The 17,454-nt window shown below is 32.8% G+C and overlaps 1 protein-coding gene and 1 long non-coding RNA gene across 3 annotated transcripts; one reads left to right on the top strand and one right to left on the bottom strand.

Moving 5' to 3' along the window:
- Nucleotides 1-3,657: 3,657 nt before the first annotated feature.
- On the top strand, nt 3,658-15,626 carry LOC114280895 (putative ABC transporter C family member 15). Its single transcript, XM_028223302.2, has 11 exons — nt 3,658-4,161; nt 7,043-9,393; nt 9,552-9,638; nt 10,005-10,640; nt 11,794-11,958; nt 12,317-12,611; nt 13,381-13,595; nt 13,853-14,158; nt 14,615-14,678; nt 14,765-15,004; nt 15,137-15,626. The coding sequence occupies exons 1-11, from the start codon at nt 4,122-4,124 to the stop codon at nt 15,262-15,264; spliced, it is 4,527 nt and encodes a 1,508-aa protein (XP_028079103.1). The 5' UTR covers nt 3,658-4,121; the 3' UTR covers nt 15,265-15,626.
- LOC114280896 (uncharacterized) lies at nt 6,097-16,934 on the bottom strand. Of its 2 annotated transcripts, XR_014362184.1 has the most exons (7): nt 16,687-16,934; nt 16,076-16,142; nt 10,311-11,942; nt 7,420-10,214; nt 7,228-7,317; nt 7,008-7,131; nt 6,097-6,367 (listed from the first exon to the last, which is right to left on the bottom strand). It is a non-coding gene; the product is annotated as an uncharacterized LOC114280896 (long non-coding RNA). The 2 variants fall into 2 exon arrangements; XR_003635735.2 differs by lacking the exons at nt 6,097-6,367; nt 7,008-7,131; nt 7,228-7,317 and adding an exon at nt 12,330-12,586 and having other exon boundaries at nt 10,078-10,214; nt 16,687-16,921.
- Nucleotides 16,935-17,454: the final 520 nt, after the last annotated feature.

The following is a 17,454-nucleotide window of genomic DNA, read 5'->3' as shown; positions in this document are numbered from 1 at the left end:
TTGTTTCAGTAAAAAAACGTTTAATTTTAGAAAATGTTTTTTCCGAATGTTCTTGCATTTAGAGCAGGTTTGTCAATTGCTTAATTAGTAATTTTTTGTTGATTTTATTTGCTTTTAATGAATTTTTTTTTATAAAAAAAATTTAACAAACTTTTCACTTACTAGACGGATTTGAAAAAAAAAAAAAAAATTCAATAAAGAAAAAGCTAAAAAAATCTACTTTCCTTTTTTGCTTTTTTTTTTAGTCAATTTTTTTATTTAAAAAAAAAAAAAAACTTTCAGCTCCTTTTAGACTAATCCTATTTAGCAACAGTAAAAAATTCACATTTTTTTTTACTTTAGTATTTTTAAAAAAAATTGTTTCAAAAGTCTTTGTTTTTAGATCCATTAGTCTAGAAAGATCTAAAAACATTTTTTTTGTGATCAATGCAAATAAAAAAATGAATTGATTAAAGTGAAAATTTTCCTATTTAGAAGATGAATTTTTTTTTTTGAATTTCAACCTTACCAACGCAGCCACCACCACCTTATCATACTGTCATCACTACCACCATCACTACTGCCCTATACCATTTCTACCACCTGAACACCACCGCCGCCACTACTAGTGGCAGCTCTAGAAAATTTGATTAAACATTTAAAAATTAAATTATAATTTATATAAAATAAATCACAATTATTTATTTCTATCATCCATTTTTTTATAACAATTTTTAAAATAAATATTGATACTATTATTGTAATTCAAATAAAAAATAAGGTAAACTACCAATAGATCCTAATAGTTAGACTTAAACCTCATTAAGCCTTATTGAAAATAAGTTAGAGTAAAATCGTCGCTAAAAATAATTTTTTGTGACCATTTTTTGCATATGTGGCTAAAAATTAACAATTAGTGACTTTTTTGTTACAGTTTTTACAAATTATCGCTAAAACTTACAATTAGTGACTTTTTTGTAACCTTTTTTTAAACTGTTGCTAAAACTTATGATTAATGATATTTTTTGTGACAAAACTTTCAAACTGTTGCTGAAAATTAACAATTTGTGACATTTTTTAATAGTGTTTGATGAAAAATACCATTAATTATCATAGGACCCATTGAACAAGAAATCTACCTATTAGGATTTACACGAAAGTCTCCCTAAAAAATATATGGAGTTTTACAATTGCTATCAATAAATCATATGAGGTTGCTTTTCTTTCTTCTTTTTTTTTTTTGGTTGAAATTTAGTGCTCTAATTCAGCATAAGTTATATTTACCAAGAGATATATCTTTTTTGGTATTTTTTTTTCTTTTTCATTAAAGAGTAGTTTTTTTTCGTGTTTGTATTAGGCATACTGCAGTATCAAGAAAAGTATTCAGATTATGAAGTGTATGAATTAAATGCAATTTGAGAATGACTCACACTATCTCAAGTTTAAATTTGTATCATATACTTTACATTTTGAGCAATTTTTGTTTCGATGAAGCATTTATGATGAGGATATTATACCTAGAATTAAAAGAGAATGCGAGTGGATCATGATGGGTGTGTAAAGTTTGAATTGAGTGAGTTAAGTGTTTAAAATGAGATTTTTATTGATAAATCTCATTTAGGAGTTATACCCTTATATTTATTGTTGATATATATTACAAATAAAAAGGATATATATGTTTCCTTTTTTACTATCTTTCTGTTTTGACAGTTACCATGATTCACATTTTTTTTTGTGATTCAGTTTCACTCTCGTTGTGGTGTTGCTTCATTGTTCTAGGGTTTCGTTGATATTAGAGGAAGATGACGTATCACGGCTGCATTAGTGTTGTTTGTTTGTGCTTTGTTTTTTTACATAATTTTGCGAAGTTAGACATTGATCAGAGTGAGACATTGATCAGAGTGAGAGAACGAGTAAATAATTTTGTCTTAAGGTTAGTATTATTTTTTGTTTAGAGATACATGTTCATTTATGTTTGGATTTTATATAAAGAATTGTATGCTCTGTTTTAATTTCATTTTCTGGAATAGATGGAGATGCAAGTTTATTTTTGTTAAATGAGGTTATGATTTTTATCTGGTAATGCATTCATATAAGGCTCTGTTTTTTTTTTTTTTTTGGATATTGTGAATGTTCACATTGCTTGAACAATGTGAACGTTTACATATTATTGGTTATATGATTATGGGGGAATGTTTATATGTTGTTTATTACTATTATATTTGATGGTGTGAATTTGAACTTATCTAATGTATGATGTGTAATGATGGCAATAAAGCTTTCAGTTTGGGATTAGCGGTGCAAAATATGGACATAGCTATTTTTTTCAAGATGTAACATATCATTGGTTATTTCATGTTTATGGTATTATGTGGTTATAATGTGAGTATTCTCTTCCTTATTTTTGTGTTTTTGTAGAAAATGAATACCTTCATATATCAGTGTGTATATTCTTATTGGATGGGTATTTCAGTGAATGTGAACATTCACATTCACTAAAGTTATTATTGTAGTCGATTATTATATTTTAATATTTTACATTTTATGATGTGAACTTCAACATTAAAACACGTGATGGTTGCATTACGTGCAATGCAAAGCAATGATTGCATAGTTATTGCATAATGTGAATGTTTATATATCACTGATTATTGTATGAATTTTGCATAATTATTACATGGTGTGAATATTCATATTATAAGGAGTCATTACTTGTTGTGAATTATTACATTGTAATGTTTTGCAATTGGTGTTGTGACCATCACATTATTAATCAATGTTAATATTCACATTCAGAAATAGTCATACAAGCACAAACAATATTAATGTGTTTTTTTTTTACCAACATACATTTGTAATGTGAAAGTTCACATTAACATTTCTTTACCACAACTTATATTAAATCAATTGTTATATGTATACAAATATAAGTAACCACCAGCAATGTGGATGTTCACAGTGTCTACACTTCAATCGATGTGAACCGTTGCTTCTTCATGTCGGAGTAAGGTAGACGATTTAAGATTTTCAAAATGTGATATTTTATCCTTAAAATAATAGAAAATGAGAGATTTTTTTTCCATGAAATAAGGAAGAGATTTTCTTCTTAGAATAAGAGAGAAATTTTCTTCCTGAAATGAGAGACTATTATTATTTTTTATTGCATGTTAGTTTCAAAATAGAAACACACATAAAAAGTTTAAAAGGGTGATTTCGTCATATTACCTTAAACATGATCTAATGGAATATTAAAAAAGAAAATGAATCAAATAGAACATAACATTCTCATTTAAAATTTAAGAAATGGGTATTCACACTATGTTGTTCAAAATTTAGTAAGTGAAATATTTAAACACACAAATTGCCTATACACAAAGGTAATCAAAATTAGAATATTCAATTGAATAAGAATATCCCTGCTACATGCGTTGCCTCCGACCACTATCACCGCCTCCACCACTACACAATCACCACCATTACCACCATATCAGCATCGCTATCACCACTACACCAACACTACTAGTATCACCATTATAACTGTTGCCATATCATTTTTCAAAGTTACAACTACATAAAATATATATATATATATATATATATATATATATATTTTATATTTTGTAAAAGATATTTAAAAAAACAAATCCTACAAAAGAAAATTTAAAGATAACTCTCTCCAAATTATTTGTTTGCTTCTCACATGCCGAGCCAAACCCTAATAAAACATATAAATAAGCTCCACTAGAATTCAAACAAACGGCCAAATGATCGCCTTCCAAATTACCGTCACGTGCCATCCCCCCCCTTTCTCTCTCTCTCGCTCTCTCTACATGACAGCATAACATATACTTACAAATTCCTATTTGTATAGTAATTTTCTTTCTCTTTCTGCGGGTACTTATTTGTCATAGACCTCCCCCTGTTTGATCCCAAAAATATGCTCTCTCTCTCTCTCTCTTTCTCTCTCTCCAGCATGTTAGGTGTTGCTGACTAAGCTTTCTCTGTTTTAGTCATAGACGCTCACTACATATCATCATCATTGTCAAGCTTTCACAGTTTGATTTTGTTGTATGCATTCATTCATTCATTCATTCATAAAGCACTAAGTGTGTGGAGGAGGTTTAAGCTGGAGTTTGAAGGATATGGTTTTGGAAGCAATGTTCAATTCAGGCTGGCCTGCTAGTAAGCTCTCTCTCATTCCTCTCAACTACCTTTTTCACCACTTTAAACATTTACTTGTATAACAATTCTTTTACTCGTACAAAAACTAATCACAAAACCAGATACAATCCTCTCACATAAGTATAAGATCAACAAAAAAGCAAAATACGTCTCGTCTGATAGAGTTGTGTTTGGTTCAACCATCAGTTTCTGTGTTTTAAAATTTTTCCAATCATATATTAGATCTCAAAACACAAGCAACATAAAATATTTATATGTATATGAAAAAGAGTATGTATGCACATATTTTTTCTTTCTTTTTCCTCTATGATTTCACTCTGTGAGTGCTTATTTATTAAGTATATGGATTGATATTTAAAACATTTGTTTTCAACAAGTAATTATATGTTTTGAGCTTTATAGCATTTGGCGTACAATATTACTGTATAAAGTTAGGTTTCTTAAAAATATATATATATATATATATATTCAGTATTTAAAATATTCAGATTAAATTCATGGCCCTTTTCTACCCTTTGTTTTCAGTACATAATTGTTTCTTGGGTAAATTACACAAGCCACGTTTGTTTGGCGTGATTAAGTTGGATGGGATTGTTAGTGAAGAGATTGTTAATATAGGAATTATTAGTGACGGGAATAAGTAAAAGTGTGTTTGTTTTGATAATAGTATTGGAGATGATTAGTGATGAGATTGTTAAATTATTTTTATATAAAATAAATAAATAAATTATTTCTATATTAAAAAAAATTAGAACAAATATTAAAACAAACAGGTGCACTTGGTAAAATATATATATATATATATATTTTTATATATAAAATAGACTCAATCCCCTCACTATTTTCCTAATCCCATCCAAAATCTAACCAAGTTCATCCCCCTATGTGAGGTATTCATAGTCCCATGGGACTACTAGTCCCCTTCTATTTTTGTCAACCAAACATAGGCTATGTAGGACCCACAAGATTGATAGTCCAATCCCCCCACCTATGGAGCCAAACAAACATGACCTAACATCTCTTGAGGTTTGAAAAAAATACTGCAAACTCCATAATTTTTATATAATTACATTGATCTCCTTTTTAATAAAGTTATAGAGACAAACTAATTCAAATGTATGAAAACATAAAGATACACAATGTAAAATACACATTTCAATGTAAAAAATATGACATCATTATTTTTTCATACATATGACTAATAAGTTTCTAATGAAAAGGGAATCAAGTGTTATATGAATTAAAACTTAAAGGAATATGATGTAATTATGCTAAATTTGTGGAGCTTACTGTATTTTCTCCAAACTTCAAGAGAGATCAATGTAATTTACCCTTTTTTCTTCTATTTTATCTTCTTTTCCCTTCCCTATCTCGCCTACCAAACATAGTACTAATCCTCTATAGATGTATGCATGTATGAAATGACTCTTATGAATATTTTGTAAGACAAATGTTAACAGCTGCAGAAAGAACACTCGTAATTAATAAATTGAATAAATTTTCCTTTTCCTAATTTCATTCAATTTGGAATTCTAGTTAGGAGCATTGAAAAAACCCAGGTATAATTGGGTTTTCCAACTGGGTTTATTACTTTATTTCAGAGTCAAACACTAATTATTGTTCAAGATTCATGTAAAATTCTAACCCCAAGCATTCTTAACCGTGCATAGTTATTGATAAATGTTGGAACCTAACCTAGTTTAGATGGGATAACTAGGGGCATGATTCATACATATAGATAAATGTATTAGATATGTGATACATAAAGACCATTATTAGTTGGTGGACCTTAGCATCAAAAAGTTTGTGATCTAGAGGACAAATAGACCTAAGTGAGATCCAACTCCAAGATAAAAGGATACTTCAGTACTAGCCTAATTAGAAAGGTCTCAAAATATTGCATTTGAGCAATCAAGGGGGGGAAAATTCAACAAGTAGTCTCAAATACTGAAAGAGTTTATAGATGCCAGGTCAATTTAGGATTTCAGCAAAATATTCAATATCAATGGCTTCAATATTAACTAAAATACAAATAATAACCCACAAGGATTTTGGAAACTAGATATAGAGAGAAGGGGAAGATGTACTTCACCAAATAATTCAGGATATAGACTTGGATATGCAAACTCGTGTCTTCCAATATACTGCCATTCATCGTAAATGCACTCCACCAGCCAGATATCTTTCCGTCACCCGTTAGGCAACACTGCAGAATTGTGCAGAATTGTGCAAAATTAGTTGAAAGTCTTCTGCATAAATGAGCAGTTGCAACTACATTCTAACTGATAAAAATGAAATTTCATGCTGAGTGAATGCAAAAAATTCTCATCAATCATATTGTTTATTATTGAGTTTGTTATTTGCACTGCATTGATTTAATAACAACCAAAAGGCAATAGAAACCTAGAAAAGCATGGTAAACAACTATGTTACATGAACTCTTCTAAATATATAAAATACCCATGTTAGACACTCGATACTTGGGTAAGAGTATGGATGATGTAGCACCAAGAAGAAATTTTCTTCTTCACTTTTTTCTATCTCCATTCTTCTTCTTGCTCTCCAGTTGTACGCCAAGCATCTTTAGTAATTCGAGTTTAATATGAGTATGCATAAAACTCTACATAATCCATGAAATGTTAGATGATACTTTCTAAACACACCATTCTACCATGGAAAATTAAAAAAAGTATTCTAAATATGAACATTTTGTTGTCTCCAAGTGTATTTAGATATAAGAACTAGATGAACCTGACATTTACCCACGTGCAATATCCATATCCAAGTCCATGTAACGTAGGTAGACAAAAATAGATCAACTAAATTGCCAAAGAATATTGTTTTACCTCTTGAGACATGCTCTGATATTCTTTTGTGATAGTCGCAAATTTTCAGATTCTTCAGTATGAATCAGGATGGCCACAGCTAATCTCACCCTGCTTTTGGGACAATGCCAGCATACTTCTGCAACTAGGGTTCCTTGGAATCATGCTACTTCACTTTGTGTGGAAAACTGTGGAATCATTATGCAAACACAGGAAACAAGTAACAGGTGTAGAAAAATACCCCGATGGCATGAAATTTGGCCTCTGTTACAAAGTCAGCATAGCTTGCTCCGTTTTATTGTTGGGAACTCATATCATGATGTTGCTGACACTGCAAAATAGAAATGGAGCACAATGCAAAGCTGAAGTCACAGTTCTTTCATCAGAGATCATGCAAGTTATAATATGGGCAATTACATTGTTCGCACTATACCAGATTGCCAATAAAAAGTACATCAAATTCCCGTGGATTCTAAGAGCCTGGTGGGCTTGCAGCTTCTTGCTGTCTCTTGTCCACACAGCTCTTGATGCCCATTTCATTATTACAAACCACGAGCACCTCAGAGTACAAAATTTCGCTGAATTGCTTGGTCTTCTTGCATCCACCATCCTACTGGGTATTTCAATTCCAGGGAAGACGGGGGTTGTCTTCAACATCCCAAATGGCATCACAGACCCACTTCTCAATGGCAAAGATGAAAAGAATTCAGAAAGCACAAGGAACTGTCTATATGGAAAAGCTACTCTATTCCAACTCGTTACCTTCTCTTGGCTGAATCCGTTGTTTGCAGTTGGAGTAAAAAAACCCCTCAACCAGGATGAAGTCCCCGATGTTTACATCAGGGATTCTGCTCGATTTCTATCGCATGCCTTTGATGAAAACCTAAAACATGTCAAGGAAAGAGATGGAACGATAATGCCATCTATCTACAAGGCGATGTTTGTGTTTATTAGGAAGAAAGCAGCAATTAATGCATTTTTTGCAGTGATAAGTGCAGCAGCATCATATGTTGGCCCATACCTTATTGACGGCTTTGTGAATTTCCTAAACGAAAAGAAAACCCAAAGTTTAGCAAGTGGATACCTTATTGCACTAGGTTTTCTGGGTGCCAAAATAGTTGAGACAACAGCACAGAGACAATGGATTTTTGGGGCTCGCCAGCTAGGCCTTCGGCTGAGAGTTGCTCTGACATCTCAAATATACAAAAAGGGCCTCCTATTATCAAGCCAATCTCGCCAAAGCCGAACCAGTGGAGAGATCATCAACTACATGAGCGTGGATGTCCAACGAATCACAGACTTTGTCTGGTACTTGAACACTGTCTGGCAGTTGCCTATACAAATTTCCTTAGCTATCTTTATTTTACGCACAACTCTAGGACTAGGGTCACTGGTGGCATTAGCTACAACTTTGACAGTGATGGCTTTAAATATACCACTGACAAGAATTCAGAAAAGATACCAGTCTAAGATCATGGAAGCCAAGGATGAAAGAATGAAAGCCACTTCAGAAGTTCTGCGAAACATTAAGGTTCTCAAACTTCAAGCATGGGATAATCAATATCTTCACAAACTAGAAAGCCTGAGGAGAACAGAATACAATAGCATATGGAAGTCATTGAGATTGTCAGCAACAACAACTTTTATCTTCTGGGGAACACCAACGCTTATTTCTGTACTGACTTTTGGGGGATGTGTTTTAATGGGGATTCCACTAACGGCTGGGCGAGTCCTGTCTGCATTAGCAACATTCCGAATGTTACAAGACCCCATATTCAATCTACCTGATTTACTCTCTACAATTGCTCAGGGAAAAGTCTCAGCAGATAGAATAGCATCTTTCCTCCAAGAAGATGAAATTAAGTTGAATGCCATTGACTTTGTTCCAAAAGATCAAACAGAATTTGAAGTTGAAATCAATGGCGGAACATTTAGTTGGGATGCCGAATCGAGAAACCCAACTCTTGATGGAATACAGTTACAAGTGAAGAGGGGAATGAAGGTAGCAATTTGTGGCACGGTAGGATCAGGGAAGTCCAGTTTGCTCTCATGCGTATTAGGAGAGATGACAAAACTGTCAGGCACAGTGAAAATCAGCGGTACAAAGGCTTACGTTCCCCAGTCCCCATGGATACTTTCAGGGAATGTCAAAGATAATATTCTCTTTGGGAACCCATATGATAGTGCCAACTATGACAGAACAATCAAAGCATGTGCTTTGATAAAGGATTTTGAGCTATTCTCTGCTGGTGACTTAACACAGATTGGAGAAAGAGGAATAAATATGAGTGGTGGACAGAAGCAAAGGATACAAATTGCTCGTGCAGTGTATCAGGATGCTGACATATATCTGCTTGATGACCCTTTCAGCGCCGTGGATGCCCATACGGGCTCACAACTCTTTGAGGTTAGTTTATAGAATCTTATAACTAAAGATTGACAATTTGAAATGAGTATTTGAAATGAGTCTTTTCTACTTTAAGAACTAAGGTCATTCATTCTCTTAATGTGATTCAACAAACTTTGGTAACTTTGAGCACTGATTTCTCTATACTCTGTGCACAGGACTGCCTTATGGGGATTCTCAAGGAAAAGACTATACTTTATGTTACTCACCAAGTCGAGTTCCTTCCTGCAGCTGACCTCATTTTGGTATGCAATAAGCAACACAAATCTCCCTTTTCATATATTAGAACCATGATATTTTGTATTTTTAGCGTGGCCACAAAAGAAACATATTTATACAGTAAATTTAAAACCACAAGTATAAATTTGAGTCTTAAACAAAAAGCTGTACTTTCTGAAAAATAAAGTCACATTCTAAAACTATATGGCAAGCAATTTTCATATTGATCTAAATAAGAACTCTCTACATGATCAAATCATGTAAATATATTTAATGAAGATCTGGAGTAAAAATAAGGATATCTTCAGAATTATGGTGATTTTGGTGCGAAATTGATTATTGCAGTTTATATGAAAAGGTATCCCATTATAACTAAACAAAATTCTCTACAGGTGATGAAAAATGGAAGAATCTCACAAGCTGGAACATTTGATGAACTTATGAAACAGAATATTGGATTTGAGATTTTGGTTGGAGCTCATAGCCAAGCTCTAGAATCTGTCCTAACAGTCGAAAGTTCAAGTAGAGCATCTCAAAATGAAATACCTGATGATGAATCCAGTGCAGAACTTCTATACACTAAGCATGAGTCAGAGCAGAATCTGTGCATAGTAGAAATAGCAGAAAACGATGCAAAATTGGTGAAGGATGAAGAGAGAGAGAAAGGAAGCATTGGAAAAGAAGTTTATTGGTCTTACCTGACAATTGTGAAGGGTGGCGCCTTAATTCCAATCATTGTTCTGACCCAGACAACATTCCAAGTATTACAAATAGCAAGTAACTATTGGATGGCATCGGCTTGTCCAACCACAGGTGGCACTGAACTAATAACAGGGATGAATATCATTTTACTTGTTTATACACTTCTTGCTGTTGGAAGTTCACTTTGTGTGCTGGTTCGAGCCATGCTAGTGGCAGTAGCAGGAATTATGACATCACAAAAGCTCTTTACCAACATGCTGCGTAGTGTCCTACATGCTCCGATGTCATTTTTTGATTCAACCCCAACTGGAAGAATCTTAAATCGGGTGAGCAACGTACAGCTATACTTAATTTTTTATTTTTTGATGAAATGACAAAGCGACAGGCATCAACATTGATATCTAGAGAAAAATAATAGGTTTTGGGTTTTGTTATATGTAAAACAGGAAAAACTTAAAAGCAATGAAGAATCATCGTCGAATGATAATTTGCATCTACAACTTCAAAAAGTAAAACTTAAAAGTTACTAACAAAAACATGTAAAAGCTGAAAATACTATCAATAGCATCAATTGAAACAGATCTTCACAAAACATCAATGTCTGAAATACAGATTACAAGAAAATAGGCATACGATATAGAAAGTATTGAACTCAAATGTTGTGTTTGGTTCATTGGAATGAAGGTGGAACAACATGGAATGGTCATTCCTCAACCTTCCTATGGAATGACCATTCCCTTGTAATGGTAAATGATGAATACATTTGCAACTCATTTTCTATAATTTTTTAGTGAACCGAACATGAGAATGGACATTCCGATGGAGTGAACATTTCCACCTTTATTCCAGTGAACAAAACACTACCAAAATCACTAACAATGAAAATTTGCATCAGTTAATGGATAACAAAATTTCAAAGGACACATTCAACCAAAAAGCCATGCAGGAACATCAATGGCTACTAAAGTCATGGATCAAGAAAATTCAAATTCTTATAGACATTATTTCACCCATGAGAATCAAGAAACTTTCTTTCCTTTTCCTTTTTTTCTTTCTTTGATTCAGAATCAATAAATCACAAATTTACTATTACTAGTGTATTAAAGGTACCAGTGCCCCACATGAAGGTAAAAACTTTTTGAGGTATAGAAACTACACTACCTCAAGTCCTCCATTATTGTAATGCCAGAAACTGACCATTGCTTTCTGACTGCAGTCAAATTTGTCAGTCATACCTCCATCATAGACAGGATAACAAATATGTATAAATAAAAGCAAACGGCAAAAAGAACAAATGAAAAAGATAGTTTTGATTTTGCAGCTGTTAAGGTGAAGTTCCAGCTAATGATAAGTCTTGCTCATTCATTTTCACTAACATAAATCCCATAAATTTCAATACATTTGTTTCTTTTCAATACTTATATGTTGTGTTCATAAAATAAATGAAAGCATATAACAACTAGTTATCTTTATTCACAGGCATCTACAGACCAAAGTGTAGTAGACTTGGAGATGGCAAACAGATTAGGTTGGTGCGCTTTCTCAATAATTCAGCTTTTGGGGACCATCGCTGTCATGTCACAGGTAGCATGGGAAGTATTTGCAATCTTCATTCCAGTAACAGCAATCTGCATATGGTACCAAGTAAGATACTTCTTCCAACGTCTGTTTTTACCATCCAAATATAAATGGAGATCTCTGGAAAGCAAATAGTATTGGCAGAAATTCGCTTCTAGCGCTCATAATGTTTGAATATTCAAGTTCACTAGTAACAAACAGAGTCAACAATAACATTTCCATTATGAAAATAAGACAATAAAAGAGGGTTATTTCTTGACAACTTCTAGCACTATTTCAATAAAATTTTCAAAAAAGCAAATAAACTTCTTGCAGACCTTAAAGAGTAAAAACAATCACTCATTTTGAGCTTTTCAAGTGCCGCCCTTTATGATAGTTCTCATATGTTAACATTGATCTAATATTTTATTGGCAATAAATTCAGCGATATTACATACCAACTGCAAGAGAACTGGGCCGCTTATCAGGAATACAACTAGCTCCAATCCTCCACCACTTTGGAGAATCACTATCAGGAGCAGCAACAATCCGCGCTTTTGACCAAAAAGATCGCTTCATTGATAAAAATCTCAGCCTTATTGACAACCACTCAAGGTCATGGTTCCATAATGTGTCAGCAATGGAATGGCTCTCTTTCAGACTGAACCAGTTATCTAATTTTGTTTTTGCCTTCTCATTGGTTTTGCTTGTCACCCTGCCTGAAGGAATTATCAATCCCAGTGAGCATCATAAATTCTTATGAAAGTTTTATTTTTTTGGGGTCACAAGGTTGATATATTTTGTTGATGTGAGTTATGTAGAAAGTAGGAGTTTAGAATATTTTGCTTCCTTAGACAATTTTCCTTGGTATTAACAACCAAAGAGTGGGTGCTCCTCAAATGCACACACATTACATGTCTAGTTCAGCAGAACAAACACTTCTGTGAAGGAAGAGTGACATATCAGACACTTTTAAAAGTGTGTCCGACGCTTCTTCAACATGTCTTAATTAAAAAAATAGTCATAATATCGGTCACTTTATCGACACTTTGGTGATACTTCACGGATACTTCCTTATGTGACAAATCCCTTCAGAACACAACTTAGGCACTCTAAATGTGTTTTGAAACAATCATAAGATGAATACATCATATATATAACAATGTTCTATAATTGTTTTGCATTCTTTAGAATATAATTGTTATGTGAATGGTATCCTGATATTTAAGCTATAAATTATATAACTTTTTTATGTAATTAGTGTTATGTTACATATTTTTCATTATTTTTTAATTTTGAATAAATTTTTCAGATATACGAAATATAATAAATTTGTAAAAAAATATAAAATGTTAACGTGTTCCAAGCGTGTCATGTCTTACATTTCTTTAAAATTGACGCGTCGCATGTATGCGTCTGTGCTACTTAGGTTTATTCAGTATCCTATTTTCATGTCAACAAACACAAAGTCATTCGCAGAGAAGTTAATAGGAATTGGATATTCTACAGGCATTGCAGGGTTGGCGGTAACATATGGAATTAATCTTAATGTCCAGCAAGCTTCAGTTATATGGAATATATGCAATGCAGAAAATAAAATGATATCAGTTGAAAGAATTTTTCAGTATTCAAAAATTCCCAGTGAAGCACCTTTGGTGATTGAAGATTGCAGACCACCAAATAACTGGCCAGATTTTGGAACAATTTGTTTCAGAAACTTGCAGGTTAGATTCTATAGCAAGGTGTTATTTATTAAAACAAAGTCAGATGCTTTAAGTAATGTTTTCATGTCAAAAGTTCCATAAATAATCTGAATAATTATAGAAAATTTAATATTTAAAACGAAAATTCAGAATTTGGGAATCTCGTTTAAAATTCCATTCATCCTTCATAAGTTCCACTATATTATAGTTTCTAATCTTTCAAAAGCCTATTCACTTGTGAACATTTCCTGATGTGTATGCAATGCCTGCATTTTCAGATTCGTTATGCTGAGCATCTCCCATCAGTATTGAAACATATTACCTGCACATTTCCGGGAAGGAAGAAGGTTGGTGTTGTGGGAAGGACAGGGAGTGGGAAATCAACCCTCATACAGGCTATTTTTCGGATTGTTGAACCAAAAGAGGGGAGCATTATCATTGACGATGTCGATATTTCCAAGATAGGACTTCATGATTTGAGATCAAGGCTTAGCATCATACCACAGGACCCAACGATGTTTGAGGGTACAGTTAGAGGAAACCTTGACCCACTAGAGCAATACTCTGACAACAAAATATGGGAGGTAGATATTGGCCTTCTAAACATTACATCAGTTAGCTATAATCATACGAGCACAAATTTTTGCACTACATTTTTATGTTGTCATTAACTACTGCATTAGTCTACCTACTCAAGAAAAAAAGAATTTTTTTAAGAAAAATTATTACATTGGTCTGGCTACTACAGGAGCTCAGTTTAATGGCATGGCTCAATGACAATAATTAAATGATCAGGTAAAGTTTTGGCATGAAAATAGCTAGGAAGGGGAAAAGATGGACCTGTAGGCAATGTAGACTATGTGTGACCAATTTGCCACATTTCTACAAACAAACTGCGAATGACTGAGTGTAGTGCTTATGAATTATGATGCTTACTAACAAACTTGCAAAAGAGAACTATGCCTCAATGTGAATTCTCCGTTATTTCCATATAGTTAAAATTTAACTCGTTAACACTGAATAACTCTATAATCTTTTAGGTTCTCGACAAATGCCAACTAGGTGATCTAGTGCGGGCAAAGGAAGAGAAGCTAGATTCTACAGGTCAAATTCATCATTTAATTCTGTTATCCATAGTTCTAGTGTAAAGATTTGCTAGTGAAAATTGCTAATAAAACCTGGTCTCGCAGTGGTTGAAAATGGAGAAAATTGGAGTGTGGGCCAAAGGCAGTTAATCTGTCTTGGAAGAGCTTTGCTAAAGAGAAGCACTATTCTTGTTCTAGATGAAGCAACAGCATCAGTTGATTCTGCAACTGACGGAGTGATACAAAAGATTATTAGTCAAGAGTTCAGAGATCGAACAATTGTCACAATAGCTCACAGAATCCACACCGTCATAGATAGTGATCTTGTATTGATCCTTAGTGACGGTAAGTAAAATCTCTCTCTCTCTCTCACACACACACCTCCAAGTGTTCGACGAAAATTATTTATGAGTTAATTGACCTTATACTTGATTCTGAGGTTAATGAATGTAAGTGAAATTATTTCTCCATGAGCAGGAAGAATAGCAGAGTTCGACACACCAGCGAAACTACTGGAAAGAGATGATTCTTTCTTCTCAAGATTGATAAAGGAGTACTCCATAAGATCACAAGGTTTCAATGGCTTGCCAAAGTTACATAACTGAATCTAATTCCCACAGTATTCAGATTTAAACTTGCAGGGCCGTCCCATATAAGAGAGATTATCAGCTAAAGGTGAGGCATCAGCAACACGAGATGAATCAACAACCTGGAGTGAAGTAGCGTCCATCTTAGTAGGGGTTCTACAATGAAGCCCCCAAATCATTCTTCATTATGATTCAACATCTTTGAGGCTTCGATATTGATGATAAACAAAATAAAAAACAATAATAATAAAAAAAGATACTCTTCATAAGTTTATATGAGATCTACTAAGATATTGTCAGCGAATTTTCAGCATAAATTTTGCCTAGTAATTAAATTTACAATAAATTTGTGCAATCTACGTAGCGTAGATTCTTCAAAATGAGCCAAGAATGTCTCGAATTCTAAACATTTAGAGGTTTTGTTATGACATTGTGGAAAGTAAACTTTTTGGTCAGTTGTAAATCATTAATTAAAAATTCCTAAATAGTATACAAGCCTATTGCATAATTTTAGTAGCAATCAATAGAGTACTAATAAGCTCACAAAGCCTTTGGCCATTTATATGCTTCAATTCTTCAGGTGATATATTACTACACAAATATTTCATTGGCAGCCTATTATGTTGTTTAAACAAATGAATTCTATAATTTTGCCTTCGTTTCACTTGGTTGTGCATTGATTTACTCTTTATGTTACAGTAAATTTGGCACGAAAAGATAGAGCATTAATGCATAAACAACCTTATTGTGAAAATAATTATCATGCCATACTACTATTGCGCAAAATACAATGATAATAATCAAGGACATATATAACCGGGAAGTTCACCTGAACGTGCTTGCACGCCATCAGGATTCACGCCCCACAATCATTGCTAATATCACAACCAAATGACCTAGCAATCCAAGACAAGCTTAAAACAAATTAATATATACATAAAACAATAGATTCGGATTAGTTACCCGGTACAAAAGTATCTATGACATAAAATGGAAAGCCACAGTTCCACAATTAGAATGAAAATAAAAGTTCCCAAACAATGTAGATTCAGAACAGATATAACAGAACAATTACAATATAAATATAGTATGTTTCCACTCTTATGCAATTTTAAACATGAATAAAGTAATTTTTAAAGTGGATAATTTGAATACCAGGGCACTTCCAAACAGATCAATTGAGACAGGAAAAGAAAACAATTTCAACAATTTCGAATAATTTTCTCATTTCATGATGAGAAAAATAGGGTTTGCAGATAATATATATATAGAACAAATCAATCTACCAACAGGAAAGCAAACAACAAAAACTTTGATGCTACATCCAAAGCTCATCCATTTCTAACTCAAAAGCCTCAAAACTATACATTATCAATTAATCCAAAAGAACAACAAACAATAATGTTGTGTTTGGTTTCATAGAATTGGAAAGGGACTTACACATTTTGAATTTTCCTTTCCAAATCTCTTCCAAAATCCATTAACCAAACTCATCCTAAACCTTCTTTGACGTAGTAAAAAAACAAATATAAAACATCGATAAAGCCTCCTACATAGCGCTGAGATGGTGTGATTTGAATATTTTTTTTCTTTTCCTTGAATGCGAAACCACAATCTCGGGGGTCTGGATGCTCTAGAGTGAAATTTGTAGAGTGATCCTCTCAGTTGTCGATCCAATGGCTGACAATAAATGAGTAAATGTATTTTACTTGCTGAAATAGTTGTCTTTGGAAATAAATTTTTAGGACAAGTTTGACATATTGTAAAAAAATTAAAAAGTTAACACTATTTATCAAAAGTCAATAATTATGGCTGCACAATTCTCAATCATAATTTTTCCTTACAAATCAATTTTTATAATTTTTTATTACATCTTTTTTCATAAAAAGTCAAAAAATTAACCCAAACATCCATATTTTTTTTCTCAATTTTTTAGTCCAAAAAGGCAAAAAGTACACTTGTTTAGGACACCCCGAACAACCCCTTAGTATGTGATCTCCGTGAGAAAATAATAAAATAATTATAAATTTAATATGATATTTTTACTATTTTAATTTATTTTATTTTTTAGTATTATTTTAGTCTAAAAAGTCTCTTTCCAAACATCCTTTCTGGGTTATTCAGGACTTGTTTGGTTTGTTTTTGAGAGAGTTATTTTTGAAAAAAAATTTAGGAAGAGTTTAGAAATTTTTTTGGCTTGTTTTGTTG

Source organism: Camellia sinensis, chromosome 2 (genome assembly GCF_055761805.1).
Source record: "Camellia sinensis isolate YWXY chromosome 2, ASM5576180v1, whole genome shotgun sequence".
NCBI lineage: Eukaryota > Viridiplantae > Streptophyta > Magnoliopsida > Ericales > Theaceae > Camellia > Camellia sinensis.
This window is presented reverse-complemented; position numbering and strand designations above follow the sequence as displayed.

What these genes read in the sequence shown, in the direction of transcription:
- LOC114280895 (XM_028223302.2), top strand. Translation starts at nt 4,122, where the DNA reads ATGGTTTTGGAAGCAATGTTCAATTCAGGCTGGCCTGCTA. An exon ending in CTGCAGCTGACCTCATTTTG is followed by an intron (nt 9,639 to 10,004) that starts GTATGCAATAAG and finishes AATTCTCTACAG; the next exon opens with GTGATGAAAAATGGAAGAAT. An exon ending in CTGACAACAAAATATGGGAG is followed by an intron (nt 14,159 to 14,614) that starts GTAGATATTGGC and finishes ATAATCTTTTAG; the next exon opens with GTTCTCGACAAATGCCAACT.